This window comes from Myotis brandtii, unplaced genomic scaffold (genome assembly GCF_000412655.1).
Source record: "Myotis brandtii unplaced genomic scaffold, ASM41265v1 scaffold174, whole genome shotgun sequence".
NCBI lineage: Eukaryota > Metazoa > Chordata > Mammalia > Chiroptera > Vespertilionidae > Myotis > Myotis brandtii.
This window is the reverse complement of record NW_005356437.1, coordinates 3,313,849-3,340,760: the sequence shown is the minus strand read 5'-3', so window position 1 is coordinate 3,340,760 and position 26,912 is coordinate 3,313,849. Positions and strand designations below refer to the sequence as shown.

The 26,912-nt window shown below is 37.2% G+C and overlaps 1 protein-coding gene and 1 pseudogene across 1 annotated transcript in view; one reads left to right on the top strand and one right to left on the bottom strand.

Moving 5' to 3' along the window:
- The window catches only part of COG3 (component of oligomeric golgi complex 3), a 79,901-nt gene that overhangs the window by 12,672 nt on the left and 40,317 nt on the right, over positions 1–26,912 (top strand). Inside the window, exons 3-14 of the mRNA XM_005863241.2 lie at positions 3,523–3,669; positions 6,479–6,540; positions 7,903–8,068; positions 8,732–8,806; positions 11,870–11,962; positions 12,579–12,704; positions 14,818–14,898; positions 16,597–16,640; positions 18,101–18,227; positions 18,829–18,920; positions 20,455–20,594; positions 22,291–22,451. Of these exons, the coding sequence (XP_005863303.1) occupies positions 3,523–3,669; positions 6,479–6,540; positions 7,903–8,068; positions 8,732–8,806; positions 11,870–11,962; positions 12,579–12,704; positions 14,818–14,898; positions 16,597–16,640; positions 18,101–18,227; positions 18,829–18,920; positions 20,455–20,594; positions 22,291–22,451 (1,314 nt within the window). The remainder of the gene's footprint in view (positions 1–3,522; positions 3,670–6,478; positions 6,541–7,902; positions 8,069–8,731; positions 8,807–11,869; positions 11,963–12,578; positions 12,705–14,817; positions 14,899–16,596; positions 16,641–18,100; positions 18,228–18,828; positions 18,921–20,454; positions 20,595–22,290; positions 22,452–26,912) is intronic.
- On the bottom strand, positions 5,399–5,953 carry LOC106725590 (annotated as a pseudogene).

Sequence of the window (26,912 nt, the reverse complement as noted above, 5' to 3'; positions counted from 1 at the left end):
CCTTTTTTTTCTTTTTTCTTTTTTTATTCTGGGCCAGCTTTAGCTCTGGCTCTACCTCTGAGGCTTCTGCTGCTGGTTCTATAATCGAAACAATGTATAACTTTAGCTCTGAGATCCAGGCCGGCTGAAAGTGTTACAAAGTTTCAAACTGCCAGCTCAGAGGCCGGCAGCGCAGGCGCAGGCAGGGACCGTTGGCTTCCTCCCTCAATGAAGGAAGCAAGCCTCATGTTCGCTTTAAGCTGCCTGGCTGCCAGCCGCCATCTTGGCTGACAGTTAATTTACATATCTCCCTGATTAGCCAATGGGAAGGGTAGCGGTCGTATGCCAGTTACCATGTTTCTCTTTTATTAGTGTAGATTATATAGGATGATTGTTACATTACTTTTTCATTTTGTAAAACTATGTGGTATCACAACCAGAGTTTTTAAATTTATCTACATTACTTTTAAGATATATTTATAATATTTTTTATCAAAGGAAATTGAATTAAAGATAAATATGGGTCTGGATGGTATTGCAGGACTGGATTTTGCAAGGTCCTTTGAATGTTTTCAATATTTTAAGTGATTGCCCTAGGTTTATAGCATTTATTTAATTAGACATAGTCTGCCTTTAAATATTATATTACTTCATGTATAATATAAGAATCTTACAACAGTATGCTCCTATTTCTCCCTCTTTTTTGTGCTATTGTTGTCATACATATGTTATAAAGCCATAATAATACATTGCTATTATTTTTGCTTTTAACATTTGTCTTTCTGAATGATTAAAAGTAAAGAAAAATGATTATATTTACCTCTATTTTAATCATTTCTGGAGCTTCTCAGGTGTGTGTGTGTGTTGTTTTTCTTTTGGTAGATCCAGGTTTCCATCTGGTATTATATTCCATCTGTCTGTAGAACTTCCTTTAACATTTCTTCTAGTATAGGTCTGCAGGAAATGCATTCTCTGCGGTTTGTTTAAACAGGTTTTATTTCTCTTTCCTGTAAAAAAGACATTCTTACTAGGTAAAGAATGATGAATTTACCTTTTTTTGGCTTTGTCTCTTAAAAGATGTTGCTTTGTTGTCTTCTGATAAGTCTGCTATAATTTTTATTTTCATTCTTCTGTTATAATGTGTCTTTATCCTATGACCGCCTTTAGGATTTTCTCTTTAACTTTGGTTTTCAGGAGTTTGAATATGATGTGTCTAGATGTATGTATGTGTATTCTGCTTGGAATTCTCTGAGCTTTTCAGAGCTGTAGTTTGTTGTCTTTCATTATTTTTGGAAAATTCTCAACGATTATCTCTTTAAATATTTTTTTTACCTGATTATCTCCTTATTTTGGGATCCAAATTCCATGTACATTAGATGACTTGACATCATCCACAGTTTTTGGATTTTTTTTTTTACTCTTTTTTTTAAAATTAAATCTTTATTGTTCATATTATTACAGTTGTTCCTCTTTTTTCCCCCCATAACTCCCCTCCACCCGGTTCCCACCCCACCCTCTGCCCTTACCCCCCTACCCCCACTGTCCTCATCCATAGGTGTATGATTTTTGTTCAGTCTCTTCCCGCACCCCCCGCACCCCTTCCCCCCTGAGAATTGTCAGTCCACTCCCTTTCTATGCCCCTGATTCTATTATATTCACCAGTTTATTCTGTTCATCAAATTATTTATTCACTTGATTTTTAGATTCACTTGTTGATAGATGTGTATTTGTTGTCACTTTGTTGTTCATAATTTTTATCTTTACCTTTGTCGCCAACCTTTCGGACCTCACAGACCATCAGTGGTCCATGGACCACCGGTTGGTGACCGCTGCTCCAAATGTTTCCTTAAACCAGTGGTCACCAACCTTTCGAACCTCACAGACCAGCAGTGTTCCGTGCACCACTGGTTGGCGACTGCTGATCTAGCCTCTCTTGGCTCTTGAGTCAGAAAGCAGAACCAGAACCTTCCCCGGCACCGTCCCCCCCTTTTTTTGGTCTGCAGCTTCCCAGCAGTCTTAGAAGCCTGCTTTTCCACACCTCTGTTTACTTCTTTTCACAATGGCCTTTTGATACAGATAATGTAGATCCTATTTTACAGCGAAGAATTTGAGCATTAGAAACAGAAAGTAATTTGCCCATTATTACGTAGCTTATAAATAAGCAGGAGCAAGGCTCAAACCAGGCTGCACTATAATGTTATTTACTGTGCAAGAAGGTATAACCCCCCCTTGGACCCAGGTGCAAAACCCCCTGTATTTAAAGAGTTGTATTTTTTGTTATTCTCACCCAAGGACATGCTTTTTTGATTTTTTTTAGAGAGAGAGAAAGGGGAGAGAGAGAGAGAGAGAGAGAGAGAGAGAGAGAGAGAGAGAGAGATGAAAGCGAAACAGCAATTGGTTTCCTCCTGAACATGCCAGACTGCGAATTGAACCCACAACTAGGGTATGTGTCCTGACCTGGAATCAAACCCACTGCCTTTCCGTGTATGGGACAATGCTCCAACCAACTGAGCCACATCAGCGAGGGCTAAAGGATTGTATTTTTAAATTAGTGATGGTGTATTTTGCATCTAGTTTATTTCAGTTTTAAAGAGAAAATACTGTCTTCAGATGAAACTTTTATATCTAGAAGAGTAGACAGGGAGGCAGTTTTTTAAGACATTGGATCAAAATTTTATATTGCTGGACCTAAGAGCTGAAAACTGGAATTGAAACAAAACAGTTAGGCCCTTATACAACTTCCCCAGCATCTACACTCCCTTTCATTTAGGTCTAAAAATAGTGTGTCTATACCACTACAGGTAAGTTAGCACTGGACTACCTTTAGTAGTAGTGGAGAACTAGAAAGTATTGTAGGTCTGATGGCATCAAAATGAGGCCTTGTATGTGGGGCTCTTCTGAAACAGTTGGGAAACTGAAATTCTATGTAGTTGTAATTTCAAAATTTGTCAGCAAAAAAGTGTGGGTAAAGTGTGCCAGCGGTGGAAATGGTAGGAGTTAATGTTTATTGGTACTTAATTCTTGGGTGTGATTTGTTTTCTGTTGGTTGGTGTTAATGAGGTCAGGCTTTAGATGAGTGGTTCTTAACGTTGGCTGCACATTAGAATCACCTGGGAATCTTTTTAAAATCCTGATTTCTGGGCCTCATCCTCCGGAAATTCTGTTTCTTTGTTATGGGGTGAGGCCACAACAGAAGGCAAACTACTTTCAACAGCACACAGGTTTTGCCTTTGGTGCTAGTTGACAAGCTGTTCAAGTAAGAAAATGTGTGTGCATTTGCATAGATTCACCACCAGTATTAGAAAGGTAACTAAAAAGCCATATTTTACTAATGGTGGGGTATCAGTGTCATGTTGACGTTTTGAGACTAGCATTAATATAGAGAGAGCCTAGTTATAAATGTTAGCATTACATGGCACTAACCTCAAATGATTTAATAGAAACCTTTCATTTATCTTTCAAAACAACTGAGTTGTAATACCAATCTTGAGTTAAGTGAAATTTCAAGTTATTTAAATATCTTTGTGGCTCTTCTTTTTCAAGCTCCCAATTGAAGACTTATGCAATTTAACGTCCCAGTCGTTGCCCATTGCACAGACTTCAATAGTACCTGAATCTACAGAAGACATTCTCTTGAATGGTTTTATTTCATTAGAAATGGAAGAAGAAAAAATAGAAACGGCACAGCAGGTGAGCGGCAATATCGTTTCTAAGGATGTTTGGTCATTTTAAATTAATGTCTTGATACAGGGCTAATAAAAAAGATCCTAATTAAAAGTTCTGAACTTTTGAAACTATACAGGGTGGGACAAAAGTAGGTTTAGAGTTGTTTGTATGGAAAATAATTAATAATAATACAAGAATAAACTGTTTTGTGTATTCACAATTGTAAACCTACTTTTGCCGTACTCTGTAGTTAACAAAATTTTTTTAGAACATTCTTTATTTTGTGTTAGTTGTGGCTGTTAAGTATTTTGAATGAACTTTTTGCCCAATCATATATGCAATACAGAGAAAAATATATTTCAAGTTTAGATGTTGATTGATTATATTTATTAAGGTTTTAGTATTTTATGTACTTTTGACTTCCCCCAGTGTATGTCTATGTTATGTCCTCCTCCAGCATGCAGTGTGCGTGTACATACACACACAGACACATACACATACCATTCTATTTTTAGGTAAATTTATTTTATAATTTATCTTTATTGTTGAAAGTATTACAGATGTCCCTTCCCCCCGCACCCCCCACCCCCTCTATTGACCCCTCTACCCTACTCCTGCCGGCTCCCCAGGCCTTCATACACTATTGTCTGTGTCCATGGGTTATGGCTAGGTAATTTAAGAACAACAACTAAATATTCTCTTTAGATGAATGCTTATAGCTACTTTTAGTAATGTAGCCTGTGTAATCTTCTCTTGTTTTTTGCTTATTCCTGATTAAAAATCTAAATGTTCAATAGTTTCTTCTGCCACTTTCTCTGCTTCTCTTTCTGTTCTGTGAAGAATCAAAGCTGAGGCATTTACTGAGTAAAACATAAAACACATATGCTGACCTGCATGTATAGTAAGTTGAGGGAAGACGTGCAGTAAAGTGATTAAGAGCTCTAGCTCTCGAGTCAGGTCCTGGATCTGAAAGTCACCTTGTGAGCTTAGGAACATTACTTTTTATTCTTAGGTCTTTAGTTTCCTTATGAGTAAACAATAATTATATACCTATATCATAGGATTTTTGCGAGAATTAAATAAGATAATGCATGTAAATGCAGTATGTGGCAGACACACAATCAGGGTTTAGTAAATGATAGCCAAGGTACTTGTCAAGCTTAGTCTCTTGAGAGAATAAAGCATACTTTGACTTCAAATCCCACTTGAGAATTATAGAAGATAACTTGCACCAGGTCTGTGAACTTACTTGGACTATTAAAATAATCTTCTAGATTAAATTTGCACTTGTATATTTCTTTTTAAATTTAGAAAAATCTAATATATTGTGTTATAATTTATGTACAGTAAAATGTAATCATTCTAAGTGTACACTTTGGTGAGTTTTGACAAGTATCTATACCTGTGTAAGATATAGACAAGATATAAAACATTTTCATTGGCCCAAAAGTTCCCTCATGCTTGTCATGGTCATGGTCAACCTCTCCCATCTCTTTTTAATAATAGATATTTTCATAATATAGGGCCAGAATTCAAACCTAGGATTAGCTAATACAAAAGTCCATGTTCTTAAACCAGTCTGTTATATTATTTATGAGTTTATATTCTCACAATTCCTACTAGATAATATGAATATTTACTCAAAGCCCAATGTTACATACTCAGAATTGGCAAACTAGCAAATAGGCTTTAGCCTCTCAAGAAGAAATATTTATTTTTTGCCTTTCTTTTATTAGTATTTATTTTATGCTGAATTTACTCCCAGGCCATAAGTTTTTGTTTCTTCAGTTTCTTCTAGGACATCTTTTTCTCCTGTGCAAACTCCTCTTCTGGTTTAGAAACAATCTGCTCTTTTCAGTAAGAGTCCTTTCACTGTAGCAGGGAGAACTCATGTATGGGGTAATCCACCCCTGGGCTCTGTAGGTTCTATGCTGCATCTTGGGAGCTTTGTTCACCTGGATGTGCTCAATGACCAGAGAACCTACATCTAAAGCTTAAGTTCAGCAGTGCTCTCTGCATTTTTAAGCACGTGCAGCAAAAATTCAGCACTCTTTTTGGGCCACTGACCCTGTGTCCAGCCCCACTATTTTGCCTGGTCATATGTACCAACTCCACCATTGTAACGACGGAATGGCACACACTGCTTCTGTAAAGTGACATCCTTCAGATACTTAGTGGCTTTTCGAATATGCATAACCTTGATGGCCTGAGCAGTTTCATGAGTGTTCTTAAAGTGAACACGAAGATTTGAGCCTCTTGATTTGCATGATTTTGTAGGGTTTTCTGGGTCAAGTGAATAGTGAATCATTTTCAAAGATCACCTCTGGCACTTTGGGGAAGAGCAGAAATGTTTCTTATGTATTATATCTTTACTACTCTTTTTAATTAACTCTGAAAATGACCCTTTTTTTTTTCTTTTTTATTGAATTTACTGGGGTGATACTGGTTAACAAAATTATGTAGGTTTCAGGTGCACAATTCCACAACACATTATCTGTACACTATACTCTGGGTTCACCACCCCAAGTGAAGTCTCTGTCCCTTATCATTTGTCCCCCCCATACCCTCCTCCACTTTCTCCGCTCCTCCCTCTCCCTGGCAATCACCACATTGTTGTCCATGGGCCATTGTTTTTAATATCCTTTGCTTTTCCTAGCATGCAGATATTGACTATACAATTAAATTGTCTCTGGGTTTAAAACCAATTATTAATGTCTGATCCCCAAACAATAAGAATTAGTGTTACTCTTTTGACTTGCTGTTTAGCATGTAGTCACTTTTCATTTTGTCTGTTTTAGTTTTGTTGACAATATAATATTCTTTATTTTTCCAGTTTTTCTCATGGTTTGCAAAGTTACAAACTCAGATGGATCAGGATGAAGAAACTAAATATAGGTATGTGGCTCTTGCATTTGTTGGCTATCCTAATTTTTAGATCACAGTCATCTAAAACATTTTGTAACCTGTGTCTGTAAATAAAATTAACATACAAAGAAAACTTCAACAGCAATATTTTCTTTATAAGTAGCCAGGGAGAGGATTTGGGTTAACTGGTATTAGAAGCTGTGTAATTGAAAAAAAAATTACATTGTAATTAATAAGTTAGCAGGGGTTGGGGGGGTGGAGGGGGTGGCAGACATTGGTTTTTAGATAACTAGAAAGTTTGGGTTTAAATGGTAATTGTACAGGAACTCTAAGAGGTATTTGTTGCCTTTCTTTAGAAGGGGAGACCCAGGAGACTTTATGGATGGCCACCTAGATTCCAGGGTGTAACCATGTTGTTCTGTTTGTGTGTATTGATAGCAAGGGAGAAATGGTGCTATACAGTTTCTGGCGGATTTGGGGACTATGGCTTGCATTCAGTGAACATTTATTAAGTGACTGTAATTACTAAGCTTTGTGTTAGGCCCTTTGATGTATGATTCCATTTAATCTTTGTAGCAGCTCTATGAGAAAAGATAATATTATTCCCATTTTACAAATGAGCAAACTGAGGCCTGGAAATATTAAAGTAGTTTGCCTAATGTCATGGAGACTTGGGCAGAGCTGGGATTTAGACTTAGGTCTTCTAATTTTGAGTCCAGAATTCTTCCATGACATCACACTATCTCTCAAAGGTGGAAGTGACCTGAAGGATTGACCTTGATGCCTTGGGATGGATGGCCCTTGTGTCTCAGACTTTGAAAGTTGAGCTGGTGATTTATTGCCTTACATGTGAAAAGCCAGTTTATGGCTTCAAGGCTGATTCCTTTTGTTGCTCCTTTTAAAATTAAATATTTAAAAAAAATGTATTTATTGATTTCCGAGAGGAAGGAAAAGGGAGAGAGACTGATAGAGACTGATAGAAACATAATGATGAGAGAGAATCATTGATCGGCTGCCTCCTACATGCCCCACACTGAGGATGTCGCCTGCAGTCCAGGCATGTGTCCTGACTGGGAATCAAACCATTACCTCCTGGTTCATAACTTGACACTCAACCACTGAGCAACACTGGCTGGGCTTTTTTTTTTTTTTAAATTGTTTTTGTTGTTGTTGTTGCTCCTTTTAGTTTCAATAATTTTCCTTCTTAAGTATTGAAACAATCTGTAACATAGCTTTTGGTAGATTTCTGAATGTAATGAACTGTAGTGAATAGGCCTGACTTTCCTCCTGAAATTCAAGTGTTTGGGGGGAAAAATTAGACTTTGCTGTTTATTTTCTATGTTTATTGGGGGAAAATATTATTGCCAATCCCCTTTTGGTTCTGTTTTCTAGACAGATGAGGGATTACTTGTCTGGGTTTCAGGAGCAGTGTGATGCTATATTGAATGATGTAAACAATGCTCTTCAGCATCTGGAATCATTGCAGAAACAGTATCTTTTTGTGTCCAATAAGACAGGAACCCTACACGAAGCCTGTGAACAACTCCTAAAAGAACAGGTAATTTGGAGTAGGAGAGAGGGTCAGTGATTATACTTACTATTTTATTTTAAAATAGATGAATACTTTTTAATTCTAGTTTCCTTAATTTCTCCAACTTAGGTATTGAACACTGCTCTATATAAGGCCCTGTGCTAATAAGAGTGCAGAATATTACATTGACAGCCTTCTTTTCATTCTAAGTAAGCTTATGTGAACAGGGGCAAGGATAAGCTTTCCTATGTTTTGAGCTATTAGGTCTCAGTACACTTTCAGAGTGAAGAATATATATTAATTTGCTCTGTCTGCTCTTTATCATTGATACTTTTGAAACAGGCATAGCAATTATGGGTAATGATGGGGTTTAAGAAAAGATGAAGTGATGTAGGTAGTGTTTAAATTGTGACTTAAAGATAGACTATTTTCGTTACTATGTTTATCTCAGAGTTTTCTTTATGTGTGTTCTGTTTTTTAAAAGGCAATTAATTATTATTTTGTAAGGTTACAAAATAATATGATTTACTGTGATAATCATTGCTGATTTTAGTTCATGATTGCAAAAATCTTTGAGCATTATTCTGAAATCTTATGACTTATGTATATCAATTCAGATAATTTTTGAAACTGGAGTGTTGGTTTTTATGTTCTCGTAATAACTGATTTTTCTCTTTTAAAAAATGCAAGTCGGAACTTGTTGATCTGGCTGAAAACATTCAACAAAAGCTTTCCTATTTCAATGAATTGGAAACTATTAACACAGTAAGCATGTTTTTTACTTTTTGTAAAGTTAGTGACTATTTTATATTTCCCTTTCTGAAAATAATCTTGAAACCTGTAAATTGGCTTGAGTGATATTTTAACTTAATAGTTTGCTTGATGAAAGTATTCCTCTTTGTGGCTGATGGACATACCATTATCAGTTCAGATTTTTTTCAAATATGATTTAAGTAATAGTTCTGTTTAAATTGTATTACTGTTACAAAAAATCTTTTTGTTGCCCGGCCGGTGTGACTCAGTGGTTGAGTGTCGACCTATGTACCAGGAGGTCATGGTTCTATTCCTGGTCAGGGCACATGCCTGGGTTGTGTGCTTGATCCCAGGGGATGTGCAGGAGGCAGCCAATTAATGATTCTCTCATTGTTTCTCTCTCTCCCTCTCTGAAATCAATAAACATATATATATAAAAAAATTTTAAAAAACTTTGTTGGTTACCTCTTATAGTATCTTATTTATGAGCTGTGAGAAAGATTATAAGAAGAAATATTAAATTTTAAATCTTGCTGTTTGAACTACTATCTATATATATAAAAGGCTAAGTGACCGTCTGACCATCCGACTGGTAGCGATGATGTGCACTGACCACCAGGGGCCAGACGCTCAATGCAGGAGCTGCCAATCTGTGGTGACTTGGCAGTGGCGGTTCTTGGGTGATGTACCCCGGAACCAGAGAGGAGGAAGTCTGATTCTGGGGTGTATCACTTGAGAACTGCCCTCTCGAAATCCGGCACCCCTCAAGGGATGTTGGAGAGCCGGTTTTGGCTGATCCCTGCAGGCCAAGCTGAGGGACCCCACCTGCTGGAGGAACCCCGCTCACTCCGCAGACACCCCTTGAGTTGCAGCGCCACCCCTGGTGCAGCCTGTTGGGAAGGGACCATGGGAGGTGGTTCCAGGGCATGTCCCGGCCCGTCTTGCCCAGTCCCACCCTGCCGGCTACCTTCTAATTAATTTCCTTTCAATGTGCACGAATCTGTGCACTGGGGCACTAGTAATAATAATAAAAACATGTTTTAAACTAATCTCATATGTAGTATGAGGAAAAGTATAGTCCTCATAATGTATTTTTTTATCCCAAAGTAATAGTCTCAATAAAGATTGTTGTGTAAATGATATTGCTGGTTCATAAAATAATCATAACTATAATCACAGTATGTTATTTAAATATTAAACTAATCATAATTATAATTTACTAAAAGATGGAAGTAAAACTAGTAGTCAATTAACAATGGAATAGAATGGGAAATAGTTCATTGCCAAGCTATTTGTATATCGAGATAAGAAATAATTGCTGGTTTTACTTACATTTTATATCCTATGTAATAAAGAGCTAATATGCAAATGGTTGGGGCCAGGGTACCTGAGGCTGCATCCCCCCCCCCCCCCCCCCCCCCGCCGCCGGGGGGGGGGGGGGGGGGGGGGGGGGGGGGGGGGGGGCATCAGCCCACAGCCTTCCCTGAGGCTCAACTCTAGGCCTCAGGAATGTTTTTCAATGGACACAACTCTTAGAAATGGTTTATTTTCATTTTCTGCTGGAGAATTTTAGAAAGAACAGCTAAGACCAGTCAGTGGTAATTCCAGCCCAGTCAGTGGCCTGAGTAGTGGGGACTGCAGCCCAGTCTCCACTGGGAACTGCAACATGGGTACCACGTTGACTGTATGCCTGAGACCTGGGGGCAGCAGCAGCCAGTTTGGGAGCTGGAGCGGTGCCTTCACCCCGATGCCCTCTGTGCCCTGGCTTCTCACTCTCTTCTGGACTTGGTAAAAGAAATCAGGTGTGACCTCTGGGTGCTCACAGGAGAAGGTGCCAGTGACCCTCTGGGCAATCCCCTTTGCAGCATCCCAAAGCCAGACTCAAGTTGTTCTGCAAACAGAGGGCCATGAGGCCCAAGGGGCTTACGTGGATCATGAAATATGGGGATGGGCAGAAGAAAACAAAGGCCATTTTTCAAACTTTTATTTTTTATTTCTTTTTAATCTTTATTGTTGAGAATATTACTGTATTGCTTTATGTTTTAATATATAATCTTATATATTATATTGTGTTAAATTTCACACATATATATTACCTATACTTATATTGTTAATATTATTACTTATATGCTTATATTTTACTTATAAGTATTATATTTTACTTTCATAGTATGACTGCTAAATATAGTATGACTGACTGCTACTTAATCCTTTAACCTTGGGAAAATAGCCAGTGTTTGAAATTAGGAAATTTATGTATGTTTTTTACTTTTTGTAAAGTACTAGTAAATGGGAAGTTTAGGTACTCGATGTGTTATTTTAATATAACATTGTACAGTGGCGTAATAGAAATTATTTGCCAATTCATCAAGAGCCCCATTAAAACTCACTAAGAATAAACTGAATTAAATCAATATTCTTTTTGTTGTTTTGTTAATTTTCACCTGAGGTGAGAGCTAAAGAGAAAGGGAGGGAAACATCAATGTGAGAGAGACACATTGATTGGTTGCCTGCCACACCCATGAGCACAACCAGGGCCGGGAATTGAACCTGCAACACAAGTATGTGCCCTTGACCGGGAATCGAACTCATGACCCTTTGGTGCGAGGGCTGACTCTCTAACCACTGAGCACAGTGGTCAGGGCAGTATTCTCTTTTAGATGTTCTTTATTGCACATGGGCTACATTTGAGGATATTTTGGTCACTCAAAATGTAAAGACATTGTGCCTGGCTGGTATGGCTCAGTGGTTGAGCGTTAATCTGTGAATCAGAAGGTCATGGTTCAATTCCTGTCAGGGCACATGCCCAGGTTGCAGGCTCGATCCCTGGTGTGGTCATACAGGAGGGAGCTGATCAGTGATTCTCTGTCATCATTGATGTTTCTCTCTCTCTCTCCCCCTCCCTCCCTCTCTGAAATCAATAAAATTATACTAAAAAAAAAAAAAAAAGTAAAGACATTAGTATAACTGTGTTATATCCTAAAGGGAGATATTCTAATTCTAATACATAATTTTTAAATTAATTTTTGCCTACATATATTTTTATAAATTAAGGTCTTTTCTTTTTTCTTAAAGAAATTGAATTCTCCTACATTGTCTGTGAATAGTGAAGGATTTATACCTATGCTGGCCAAGTTAGATGACTGTATAACATATATCTCATGTCATGTAAGTTATGCTATTTCTGTGTTTTTTAAGAAACCTTAGCAACCCTATTAATTTGCTTCTTAGGCTATAAAGTAATTATTTCTTCTGAAGGGAAAAAGTATCTCTAATGTTCTTGAAGAAAAACTGTGGTAAATTCTTAGTCATCATGAGAGTGATGTAAGAAGTACATTCAGCTGCTGAGGCAGCCCCTGGAGTAGAATGAGGTTCTGACTGACACAGCTTTATCCCATCTGAAAGAAAGCAATTTTCAGGCTCATGAATTTCTGTTGTGCTAGATATTATTCCCCAAGGATTTATTTATAGCTGTATTTATTTCCCCCAACTCATATTCTTTTTCTAGTTGAGTCTGACATATTAGACTTGAAGTCTATGGAGTACTGAAAATATATTTTGCTAAAAACTACTAATATTTATTGAGCCCCTATTTGTGCCAGGCACAGGGGACTTGGCTGTGACCAAGACAGTCACAATATTTGTCTTCATGAAACTTAATTTGCATAAGTCCTTTTTTAGAGTTTCATATATAGCTTTACATAAAGGACATTTTGGTTTTCATTGAAAGTTTGTTTTGTCAACATTTGTTTCCTCTTTGTAAACCTTTTCTTTTTCTTTACAGCCGAATTTTAAAGATTATCCCGTATATTTACTGAAGTTTAAGCAATGTCTTTCTAAAGCTTTGCACCTCATGAAAACATACACTGTGAACACACTACAGAACCTCACAAATCAGTTATTAAAAAGGGTGAGTTAACTGGTGAGGTTTTTGGTTTGTTTTTGATTCATTTATCTTCTATAATCTTAGTCTGAGAGTAATACTTAGTAAATCCAAAACATTGTTTACTGTTTGTTAAATAAGAATATGCATTGAAGTTTTTTTTTTTAAAATATATATTTTTTGCCCTAGCTAGTTTGGCTCAGTGGATAGAGCGTCGGCCTGCGGAATCAAGGGTCCCAGGTTCGATTCCGGTCAAGGGCATGTACCTTGGTTGCGGGCACATCCCCAGTAGGGAGTGTGCAGGAGGCAGCTGATCGATGTTTCTCTCTCATTGATGTTTCTGACTCTCTATCCCTCTCCCTTCCTCTCTGTAAAAAATCAATAAAATATATTTTAAAAAAATATATTTTTTTACTGATTTCAGAGAGGAAGGGAGAAGGAAAGAGAGAGAGAAACATCACTGATGATTGATCCGCCTGCCTCCTGCACGCCCTCTACTGGGGATCGAGCCCGCAACCTGGGCATGTTTTTTTTTTTTTAAATTTTTTAAATTTTTATTTATTTTTCTTTCTTTGTTGATTAAGGTAGTACATATGTGTTGGGCATGTGTTCTTGACCAGAATCAAACCTGGGACCCTTCAGTCCACAGGCCTACACTTTACCCACTGAGCCGACCAGCTAGGGCAGCATTGCAGTTTTATTTATAATAGGAAAAGTGGTTGTATTGTATTTGTCCAGCAGAGTCTTATTTTCAAAGAATATATAACAGTGTGGGAGCTATTCAGTACTAATGATAAATAATCAACTATTTGTCACTTAAAACATTTTCTTATCTTTTCATGAAAATATTGGAAGGAAATATGCCAAAATAATAAAAGTGGTTCTGTCTGAGTGGTGAGATTACATATGATGGATAATTTGAAATTTTTTTCTTTACATGTGGTAGATAATTAAATTTTCTATGTTTAGCAAATGTATTTTTATTGAGTACCTCCTAAATGCTTTGCATGGTTCTAGGAGTTATACTGTAGTGAAAAAGGAGCTAACAAGGTCCCTGCACTCATGGAGCTTAATTTCAGGAGATATAATCAGTAAAGAAGGAAACAAACAAATTAATCATTTGCAGATTGTAGTAGATGCTAGGTGGGAAATTAGCAGAGTGTTGAGTTAGAAAATAAAAGTGGAGCTAGCTAGGATGGTTATTTGTTTACTAAGAAAAGAAAACGTGAAAGATTATGCATTTTATCTTTTAAGTTTTCTTAAAGAACACCGAATGTCTTCTGACCTTTGAGTTCAAAGCCACTGATTTTTGGGTTGCATTTTTACTCTTCATATTGATCTTAGCTAAGATAACAGCCAGACTATGTAATTTTTCTATTTTGTAAATTTATTTTTTAAAATTTAAATTAGATTACAAATTTTTAAATCTTTATTGTTGAAAGTATTACATATGTCTCCCTTTTCCCCCATTGACCTCTCCCAGCCCACCCCTGCCCCCAACCCCAGGCCTTTACCACCCCTATTGCCTGTGTTCCTGGGTTATGCATATATGCATACAAGTTCATTGGTTGATCTCTTCCTACCCATGCCCACCCTCCCCTGTCTTCCCCCTGAGGTTTGACAGTCTGTTCATGCTTCTATGTCTTTGGATCTAATTTTGTTCATCAGTTTATGTTGTTATATTTTGTAAAATTTTTAATAAGTTTTGGAAACTAATACCTAATAAGTACTACTACCTGCTATGTATAGTGCTTTACTATTGAGCTGCATTATGACTTTGTGAGTATAGGTTATCACCATGTAATGGATGCTCTGAATCTCAGAGAGGTTAAGTAATTTGGCTAATGTCCTACCCTCAGTAAATGACTGAGTATGAAGCTGAATTCAGGTCTCTTTACTGCCAAAAATTCATGTAACATGGGGTAAGTTTTAGTTATAAAAGAGAGATGATGATTTCTCATAATTATTTCTCATTTGTAGTAATAATAATATTAATCTCTCTCTCAGATTTTTCTCTCTAAACTTTCGGTTGGTGTATAGGCCAAGAAGTAACTATTGGAAATGCTGTGTATCACACTTTCTGAATACTTATTTGTTTGCTAATTATCTTCCTTCTCTATCCTTCCCCATGTTTCTTCAGGATCCTTCATCTGTACCTAATGCAGACAATGCTTTCACACTATTTTATGTGAAATTTCGAACTGCTGCTCCCAAAGTCAGAGTAAGTCTGTTGTTATAAATAGGATAGTGGTATGAAATTTATTTAGCCAGCCCTTTTGAAGTACTGTATGTTAGGCCCTTATCTTATACCAGGAAAATGAACATAAATGAAAGAAAGGTAGGCATTGTCCTTCACATTACATTGCATTATCTTAGAGTGCCTTTAGATCACGGAGCAGGAAATACCTCCTGAGATGCTTAGGGAATGTTTCTAGATGAAGAAGATATTTGAGCTTAAACTACTCAGATTTATAGTGGATTGGAGGGGATTGATTACTTATAGAAAATACAAATGGTTAATAAATATGAGCTCGTGTTTAGCTTCAGTGGAGAATACATTCAATTTAAGGTTAGGTGGCATTTTTTTTTTGTGTGTGTGTGTCTGTTAGAAACTAGGAGGTTAAGGTATAATAGTGGTTTTGAGGATTTAATGAGATAGGCAATACTGCTAATAGGGATGTAAAGCAATTTCTCAAAAATATTTTGGGCCTATAAAAAATATTTATCTCTTATGACCCAGTGTTAGGGGTTCTCCACTGCATAGTAGGTAACTATTATTATATCAGCTTTATGTGGTAGAAAGTGGAATCTCAGAGAAGTGAACCAGCTCTCCTGGGCTCAAAACAGCTACTGGGGAGGTGGCACTCAGACCCTTCAGTTTTTCTCTAGACCCAGAGCTCTTAACCACTGGCCAAGATGTCTAACAGTAGAAGAATGGTTGATTTATGTTAACCATTCAATATGTCATCACTGTAAGTCTAGATAGCATCCATTACATCTACCCAAGGGGATATTATGTAGTCATTAAACAAATTTTTTTTGTTTTTCATTAAAAATATTTTTTTATTGATTTCAGAGAGGAAGGGAGAGGGAGAGAGAGATAGAAATATCAATGATAAGAGAGAATCATTGATCAGCTGCCTCCTGCACGCCCCGTAACCTGGGGATTGAGCCCGTAACCCAGATAAGTGCCCTTGACCGGAATTGAACCCAGGACCCTTCAGTCCACAGGCCGACGCTCTATTCACTGACTGAGCCAAACCGGCTAGGGCTAAACAAATGTTTTAAATAATATTTATAATGATGATTCACTGAGTGTTTGCTAGATACCCAGGCGTTATGCTAAGGCTTTCTTTTTATGTTTTCATCTGATAATGAAAATTATTTAATAATAGGAAAATGTTTTGAAATACAGTTAATTTTTTAAAATCAGTATATAAAGCTGGATATGTAGTATAATTCCAGTTTTGTTTAAAAAGAAAAATATAGTCGTGGCCATTGTGGGTCAGTGGTTGGAGTGTCAACCAAAGGGTCCCGGGTTTGATTCCCTGTCAAAGGCATGTACCTGGGTCCTGGGTTGTAGGTTTGATCCCACGCAGGAGGCAACCAAATGATGTTTCTCTCCCCACCCCTTTACCTGCTCCCTCCCTTCTACTCTCTCTAAAAATCAACAGGAAAAATATCCTCAGTGAGGATTAAAAAAAAGAAAAATATAGTAACTATAGTATGTGTATACAAAAAACGGAAAGAATATTCTAAAATATTAACTGATTATTTTGTGGTATTACAGGTGATATTTATGTTTCAACTTTTTTGAATTTACAGATTTTCTAATAGCATGTGTTATAATCAGAAAGTAGTTAATGGTCCATAACTAAAACAGATAGATTTTTAATGTTTTTTTTTTTTAATTCTGCAGACTCTTATTGAACAAATAGAACAGCGATCTGAAAAAATACCTGAGTGAGTACCTAGATGTTCTTCAGTTTCCAAATTACCTTCCTCTTGAAGTACTATTTCCCCCAGTCTATTATGTAATTTTCTGAGCAATTACCTTGCATACTACACATCCCTTATTGTGGGGAGCAGGGTTGGTGGTCTGATATAGTGAGTGTTCAAGGCACACTCTCTGTTTGTTTATTTATTTATTTACTTATTTTTATTGAGGAATAATGATATCTAACTTACTAGTTTCAGGTATACTAATACAACATAATGATTCAATATGTCATCACTGTAAGTCTAGATAACATCCATTACCATGCATAGTTACAAAATTAATTTTTTTCTTGTGATGAAAACTTTTAAGATTTACTCTCTTAGCAACTTTTAAATATGCAGTGTAATATCATTAACTATAATTGCTATGCTGTACATTTCATCAAGGCATCTCTTTTTCCCCATAGCAGGATTTTCTTTTCATTTGGGTATATTTAAGATGTTTACTCTTGGAAGATAAATCTTTCATTAAAAAATAAAGATTTAAACTCCAAGGTTAGAGAATTTAATTTACAAATTGAATACACACTCATATTTCGTTTAAATAACAAAATGATAAAGGTCATGACACCACAGTTTATTATGTGTGTCTTTTTATATATATACACACACCAGAGGTCCGGTGCATGAAATTCATGCACGGCGGGGGCGGGTGTGTGTCCTTCAGTCTGGCCTGCACCCTCTTCAATCTGGGACCCCTTGGGGGATGTCTGACTGCCGGTTTAGGCCTGATCCCACAGTCAGACATCTCTCTCACCATCCGGGAACGCTGGCTCCTAACCACTTGCCGGCCTGCCTGCCTGATGGCCCCTCACCACCTCTGCCTGTCAGCCTGATTGCCCCTAACTGCCCTCCCCTGCCGGCCTGATTGCCACCTAACTGCTTCCCTGCCAGCCTGATCTCCCCTTAACTGCTCCCCTGCCGGCCTGATTACCCCCTAACTGCTCCCCTGCTGGCCTGATTGCCCCCTAACTGCCCTCCCCTGCCATCCTGATTGCCCCCTTACTGCCCTCCCCTGCCGGCCTGATCGCCTCCTAATTGCCCTCCCCTGCCGGGCTGATTGCCCCCTAACTGCTCCCCCCTGCTGGCCTGATTGCCCCTAACTGCTGCCCCCTGCTGGCCTGACCGCCCCCTAACTGCTCCCCCTTGCTGGCCTGATCACCTCTAACCACCTCTGCCTTGGCCCCTGCCACCGTGGCTTTGTCCAGAAGTACGTCCAGAAGATGTCCGGTCTAATTAGCATATTACCCTTTTATTAGTATAGATTATTAGTAAAGATAAATATTTCTGGTATTTAATGTGGGCAAATGAGAGGTGACCTTATAGCATTAGAGGTTTGGCAACCTAATCTGGGACTTAAGATCAGATTTAATTTATATATCTGAAATCAAAAGTTTATACCCATCTCATTTGTTTTTCATCAGATACCAACAATTGCTAAATGACATCCACCAGTGTTACCTTGATCAGCGGGAGCTCCTTTTGGGGCCTAGTATTACTTGTACTGTAACAGAGTTAACCAGCCAGAATAACAGAGATCATTGTGCCTTGGTAAGTTTCTGCTTGTTTTGGTTTAATATTAACCTTCCTCTGAGATATTTTGATACCCTAGAAGCTATATTTGGCTAAATAAGTTTTGTTTTCCATAGATACAAACTTAGAGAATTTTTCTTTCAGTTATGACAAATTTAGGTTGTAATTAGCATTCAACTTGGCAAAATATTCTCATTTTGATCTATTTTTGGACCTATGAAGATTCACAAACAAGTATTGTTCCTAGAAAGATGAAGTTTCAAGTTTGTGGATTTATCTTAGCTTTTTCTGCACAAGTGCTTTTCTGTTTAGTGTGATTTTAATTTATACTATTAAAAAAGTACATAAAAATTCTTTTTAAGTACCCCCTATTCAACTAGAAAAGTAATTTATTTTCATTGTCAAAAGTTTAGAAAATGCATAATGAAGAAAATAAAAATCATCCATATTTACATTATGCAGTCAGCTATTGAAAACCAATAATTTTCTGTGCTTAAGTAACTTGTTATATGAATATATATGCATAATCTCTTTATCAATAAAATACTTGCTTTATTTCATGAACACTAGAATTGTTATGTGTCTTTAACTATAGGTGGTGTGTATTTGTTTCCTACAGATTCGCAGTGGCTGTGCCTTTATGGTCCATGTGTGCCAGGATGAGCACCAACTTTACAATGAATTTTTCACAAAACCAACATCAAAATTAGAGTAGGTAGTACACAGAGTTTAACTCTTGTTTTTAAGATTTAATTTGCTAATGATCATAATGGCTTATTATTACATGGGAGTCTTCTTAAATTAACTGCAGAGTGTTTTAACTTTTGTGGGTGTGTGAACAGAATACTGTCGAGTGGGACAGTGTTTATTTATTTTAAGATGAATGTATAATTTAAAGGCCAACATGCTTCCATATTGTTATAATTATGGAGATAGTATGGTATGATAGTAAGAATCCTATATAGAGAACTAAGTCTTGGGATCCCTTTATCTCCACCAAGTAAATAAATCCTTCCAGTTAAAAAAATTCTGTGTTTCTAACTAATGAAAGACACTTAAAAATACAGACACTACTTAATATCCTTTTAAAAAAGTTTTCCCAAAGTGTCTTTCCGATTCACTGTTATTAACTTTCGGTTTCTTCTAATTGGCAGTTTGGACTGCTATAAAGAGTCCAAGACTGTGATCCTTATAATGGTGAAGAGACAAGTGTATTGTACTGTTTTGATTGGGTTGATCACTTTTGTTTTTTGTTTTTTTTTTTACAGAGAGAAAGGGAGAGGGGGATAGAGAGTTAGAAACATTGATAAGAGAGAAACATCAATTTAGCTGCCTCCTGCACACTCCATATTGGGGATGTGCCCACAACCAAGGTATATGCCCTTGACTGGAATTGAACCTGGAACCCTTCACTCCCCAGGCCGGCGCTCTATCCATTGAGCCAAACCAGTTAGGCTGGGTTGATCACTTTTGATGAAATACTGCATATAGAAGAATACTATTGACAATATGAATAATGTAGACAACATAGTTTTTTCTTTTCAAATGTTTTTGTCAAAATACTTGCATGTCCAGAGTACTTTGAGTTTTGTTAATCTGAATCTGCAAGTATTCAAGAATTCTGAATGTATCTTTCCTGGGGAAAATGTTACCATTTGATTCACAGTGATGTAGAATATAAAAGGATAATTAAGTCTACTGATTACTTTTTATTGTGTTTGAAGGGACATATACAAAGTTATTACTGAAATAAGTAAAAGTTGTAATAAATTGACATTTGGCTGGAGGCAGCTAATTTGAATTGATTGCTCATTGTTTATTGATTCTTGGCTTTTATTTATTTTTTATTTTTTTAAATATATTTTATTGATTTTTTACAGAGAGGAAGGGAGACGGATAGTTAGAAACATCGATGAGAGAGAAACATCGATCAGCTGCCTCCTGCACACTCCCTACTGGGTATGTGCCCGCAACCAAGGTACATGCCCTTGACCGGAATTGAACCTGGGACCCTTCAGTCCTTAGGCCGACGCTCTATCCACTGAGCCAAACCGGTTAGGGCTGATTCTTGGCTTTTAAAATAGCACTTTACAGAATTATTTTCAGCCTTTCATCTTTTTTATATAATGTTCCCCATACTATTTCCTAGTAGATTTTTTACTAGGTTTATTGGATGGAAATAATAAAAAATGTCTTTTAAACTGGAAAGATTGCTATTAAACCATGTTTTATTTCTTTATTTTAGTGAACTTTTGGAGAAACTGTGTGTGTCATTGTATGATGTCTTCAGGCCATTGATCATTCATGTTATTCACTTAGAGACGCTTTCAGAACTTTGTGGGATTCTTAAAAATGAGGTGCTGGAAGATCATGTACAGAACAATGGTAAATGATAAGTAAGAGTGATAATTTCAAAGGCCTTTTATATCTGTGGCTCAGTGAATTTAAGAAAGATTAGTTCTTTCTCCCTGTACCTTTCCACCTATATAAACTTAATATTTTTGAAGCCTGGGCTGATGCCTTATCTCTTTCTGAATTAAGATGTACCTTATTCTGTGACTAAATGTACAAATTGAATGGGGAGAGCATTTTAAAATCTGAACAAAATTAGTAATAAAAGAATTATAGTTACTTTACTTTCTGGCATCTGAAATCCAGAGAGAACAGACCATCAGTTTTGGTTTATGCATTTTTAGTACACAGTTACCAGAGTACATAAATTGACTATATTGTATACTGTCCTCCCCCCCACCCCCTTGATTTTCTAGAGAGAGTGGAAGGGAGGGGGGGAAGGAGAGAGAGAGAGAGAGAGAGAGAGAGAGAGAGAGAGAGAGAGAGAGAGGAGAGAGAGATGTGAGAGAGAGACATTGATTGGCTGCCTTTTGCACTCACCCAGGAATGTGCTCCTGACCGGGAATCAAACCCTCGACCTTTTGGTGCGAGGGCTGATGCTCTAACCACTGTGCAGCACCGGTCAGGGCTATATTGTATACTCTTGATTAAAAAACAGGAATTATTTCAGCATACATACATAATAATGATTCATCTTTTTGAAATTATATATATATATAAAAGCTATTCTCTAAAACAGATTTGTTTTATACATGTGATACACTCCTCAATATTTGATTTGTCAAACAATTTTCCTAATGATACATAGGTACCTTTAAAAAAATACCCTTCAAGTAATCATTTTACTGGCAGAAATTATTTGACTTTCCTTAGGAGACACTGTAGGTTTGTTACTCTTTCAAAGTTTCTTATTCTATTGCATTTACTTCATTCAAAGACATACATGTTCTCATTTTTTTTTTGAACTTTTTTTATTAGTTTATTTGAGCCAAACATAACATATGCTGGCAAGCAAGATCAAATGCTCCAGAGAATAACAGTTTTGCAGTTTCTTTTATGCATTTGAAATTAAGGAGGGCATTTTCTTACATTAATGCTTCTGAATTAAAGATGATTTTTAAAATTAATGTGAATATTTATGTGATTGTGCAGTGTCTTCAACTCCCCAGCATTGGGAAGCTGTTACTGAATTACTGGTGTGTCTTAACATTGATGGCATCTTAGAAATGAAGAAATTCTATATAAAATCATATCTCATTTTATTTTTAAATCATTTTTCTTTGTGAAAATATTAACATGTCATTTAATATCTGTGGGACCCAATTTATTTGTAAAATGGGGATGATAACCCAATTAATAAGTTGGCTTAGCTATCTCTTAGGATTGGTCTGAAGCTGTATGAGATAACTTAAAAAGTACAAAACACTTTAAAAGTCAGATTTTATTATTCATACATATTAATAATAGAAATAATTTCACAGAGTCCCAGGAAGAAGATGCAAGGGCAAAGTTATTTCCCAATTGTAAATTTAAGGAAATTGAAAGACATTTATTAAATTTTTTAAGGTCATTGAGTCACACTGAAATAGAGTAGATATATATAACCTCAGGCCATGAAGCAAAAGTGGTTCATACTGTTACTAGACAATTTAGTAATATATTTGCTTATTTAAAGAAAGTATTTTTCTAAATCTGAAAGAATGGGTGATTGTACTTTTTTTTAAATCAGCTGAACAACTAGGGGCATTTGCAGCTGGAGTAAAGCAGATGTTGGAAGATGTACAAGAGCGGCTCGTCTACAGAACCCACATCTACATTCAGACAGACATCATTGGCTACAAGCCGGCTCCTGGAGATCTGGCATATCCTGAAAAGTTAGTAATGATGGAGGTGGGTTCTCCTTACTGATCTCATCCTTACCCCTTCACTATTTTCAGGATTTTTCTTTTAAGTTCTCAAAATGTAAAATCAAGATAAACCTGCCACAAAATCATTCTATATAATAAAAGCCTAGGTGGCACGATGCCCTCGGGCGACATCATCACAAGATGGCTGCCAGAAGATGGCCACCACAAGATGGCCGCCCTCACGTCATCACAGGATGGCCAGCAGGGGAGGGCAGTTGGGGCAAATAGGCCAGCAGGAAGGGCAGTTGTGGGCGATCAGGCCGGCAGGGGAGGGCAGTTACAACATACACAAAAAACAGTTTCAGTATTATACCACCAATACCATAACTAACAACAAACTTACTGAATTCAAGATTTTTGTACTTCTTTTTGTCCTTAAAATATATCCTACTAAGTTATGCAGGATGGGGCAGAAGTAGGTTTACAGTTGTGAGTTTGCCAAATAGGGTTTATTCTTGTATTATTATTTACTGTATTATTACTTATTGGCCAAATGAATAACTAACTGTAAACCTACTTTTGCCCCACCCTATACAATCAGATTACTGTCAGCTATAGATTTGAAGATTTTAATTATGAGCTAATTTCCTTAGACTAGAGATTTTGCCCATTAATGTTGCCATTTGCCTGGCATGGGGGAACTGTAGACTCAGAGAGATCTAGGTTCAAATTCTAGCTCTATCAGTGTCTGTTACTTAGCTTCAATGTATATGTTTCATTATTTGTAAAATAGGCATAATACTGACCATGGAGGGTTGTAAGAGTAGAGAGAATGTCTAGAAAGCCCTTAACTTAGTAGTCATATAGTAGACAGTGGCTGTTATTGTTTAACCTTTGAAATATTTAAAAACAACATTCGATTGAAAGTCCATGAGTAAAGTATTAAACTCATCAGTTAAAGTTAAATTTTAATGTTTTCCAGCTTTATTGAGATACTAGAGGCCCGGTGCACGAATTCATGCACAGGTGGGGTCTCTCAGGGTGGCCTGCGGAGATCGGGCCCCAGTTCGTGCCCCCAGCCTCGCAGCCTCGTAGCCCACCTGGTACCCCGCCTTGGCCTGGCACCGCCCCCTCACCTACTCCACCATCCCGCCTGTGGGGCGATCGGTTGGGGCTGGGGCCTCCCCGCCTGGCTCCCTCAGTGCCTGGGAGTTGGGTGGCTGCCCCGCTGTCCACCGCCGCTGCCACTGGTCCCTATCTGTGGGGCAGGCCCCATGCTTACACCTGCCTTGACCTTGTGCCACCCACTCTCCTGCTCCACCATCCCGCTGTGGTCCTGCTCTCGTCAGGGCCCATTGGGGCTGGCATTGCCTCCACTGTCACCCGCTGCCAGCACCACGTCGCTGACGCCTGCCATGTTCCGCGCTGCCCCCCTGGTGGTCAGCGCACGTCATAGTGAGTGGTCGAACTCCCTGTCGAATGACCACCCGAGGGGACAATTTGCATATTAGGCCTTTATTATATAGGATAATTGACATATAACATTGTATAAATTTAAAGTGTACAACATAATTATTTGATATATGTATGCAGTGTGAACTGTTTACCACAATAAGGTTAGTTAACACATCCATCACCTCACATAGTAACAAATATTTTTTTTGTGTGTGTGGTGAGAACTTTTAAGATTTATCTTAGCAACTTCTAGATATAAAATATAGTATAATTGATTAATAGTTACCATGCTGTACATTAGATCCCCAGGACTTATTTATCTTACCCCTGGAAGTTTGTACCCTTTGATTATCTTCCCTCATTTTTCCCATCACCTGCCCCCCCACCCCTGGAAACCTATCTATTCTCTGTTTCTATGAGTTGGAGTTATTTACGTGTTATCTAATGAACAAAATAAACTGATGAACAAAATAGATCCAGAGACATAGAAACATGGAACAGACTGACAAATCTCAGAGGGTAGGTAGGGGTGGGTGGGTAGGTAGGGAGAGATTAACCAAATAATTTATGTACATAACCCATGGACACAGACAATAGTGCAGTGAAGGCCTGGGGAGGGGTGAGGGTAGGGTGGAGGGGGGTTTGTGGGGAATAAAAAGGGGACATCTGAAATACTCTCAACAAGAAAGATAAATTTTTAAAAATAAAGAAAAAAAAGACATTTGGCTTTTTGGTAAAGGTGAGATTTGATTGTCTGCTTTTTGGGATTAAAATTTATTTGAAGGGAGCTGTCCTCACAGGTTCCCTTAACCCAGTGATGGCGAACCTATGACACGCGTGTCAGAGGTGACACGCAAACTCATTTTTTTGGTTGATTTTTCTTTGTTAAATGGCATTTAAATATATAAAATAAATATCAAAAATATAAGTCTTTGTTTTACTATGGTTGCAAATATCAAAAAATTTCTATATGTGACACGGCACCAGAGTTAAGTTAGAGTTTTTCAAAATGCTGACACGCCGGGCTCAAAAGGTTCTCCATCACTGCCTTAACCTATAAGAAGGTAACTATTTCTTAACTGATTAAAACATTATTTGATCTAGTTTGTTTGAAAAAATATTTAAAGTCAAATACATTTTAAAAAGCAGTAGAATAAAGGTTATCAGTAGCTTGGTTATTTTATTTGAAAGCTTCCAAAGGAAATTTTGGTGCTAGTGAGTTTGAAAATGTCCCTTGAAATAATTTTGCTAAGTCATCACATGTTTTTAACATATTTTAAAAAATGTAATCTAAGTTTGCTACGTTTATAAACTACCCTTGCTTAATTATCATTGGTTTATGTCAGGAGTGTTGATAGCCTGAAATCGATTTGTCTGTGAGAAGTACATTAAAGTCTGTTTCTTCCTAAGTGTATCCCATATTTATCAGCATACCTTTTGTTACCAAGTGGTAGTAGCCTCTGTTGTTATGTTGTCAAATGTTATTATCCTTTTTCTCTTTAGACTGCTTCTCCTGGATGTCACACATCCTGATTTTCTCTTCTTTTTTAAAATATATTTTATTTTTTAGAACAGTTTTATTTTTTTAACAATTTTATCTTTTTTAAATTTTATTTTTATTGATTTTAGAGAGGAAAGGAGAGGGAGAGATAGAACTGCAATGATGAGAGAGACTCATTGATTGGCTATCTCCTGCACACCCCCTTCTGGGGATTGAGCGTGCAACCCATACATGTGCCCTTGACCAGAATTGAACCCGGGACCCTTCAGTCCTCAGGCTGACGCTCTATACTGAGCCAGACCATCTAGGGCTAGAAGAGTTTTAGATTTATATAAAAATTGAGAAAATACTACATAGAGTTTCAGTATACCTACACCCATTTTCCTCTGTTAATTAACATTTTACATTAGTATGGTACATTCGACAGTTAATGAACCAGTAATAAATAATACATTGGTATTAACTAAAATCCATAGTTATTCAGATTTCCTTAGTTTTTATCTAATGTCTTTTTCTGTTTCAGTATCCCAGTTATAATACCGTGTTACATTTATTTTTCATATCTTCTTAGGCTACTCATGGCTGTGACAGTTTCTCAGACTTCCTTTGTTTTTGATGATTTTTTCACAGTTTTGAGGAGAACTTGAGTATTTTGTAGGTGCTCCTCTATTGGAATTTGTCTGATGTTTTCCTCATGATTAGACTGGTGTTACAGGTTTTTCAGAGGAAAATCATAGAGGTGAAGTTCCATTTTCAACACATTATATCAAGGGTAAATACTATAAATACTATCAACATGACTTATCAACTGCCGACATTGACCATGACCACCTGGCTGAGATAGTGTTGTCAGGTTCCACTGGAAAGTTACTCTTTTTTCTCCTTTGTCATACTGTTCTCTTTGGCAACGTTTGGCAACCTCTGCTCTTTGGAAGGAAGCTCTGTGTGCAGACCTACTTAAGGAGTGGGGCATTATGCTCTATCTACTTCCTGGAGGGCAAAGTATCTATATAAAAATTATTTGGAATTTTTCTGCAAGGGAGATTTGTATTTATTTATTCATTACTTGATATCAATATGGACTCATGGGTATGCATTTTATATTTTATATTATAGTCCACTGCTACTTTATTTTGTTGCTCAGATAGTTCCATTTTTGGTCATTGGGAGCCCCCCCCTCTTTTTTTTATTGACTAAAGTTTTACATAAGTCTCCTTTTTCCCCAATTGACCGCCCCAGTGTCTGTGTCCATTGGTTACGCTAATATGCATGCGTACAAGTCCTTTGGTTGCTTTCTAACCCCTCCCCCCACTCCCCTACCATTTGTCTCTGGATCTATTCTTGTTCATCAATTACGTTGATCATTATATTCCACAAATGAGTGAGATCATGTGATATTTATCTTTCTCTGACTGGCTTATTTTGCTTAGCATAATGCTCTCCAGTTCCATCCATGCTGTTGCAAATGGTAAGAATTCCTTCTTTTTTACAGCAGCGTAGTATTCCATTGTGTAGATGTACCACAGTTTTCTAATCCATTCATCTGCT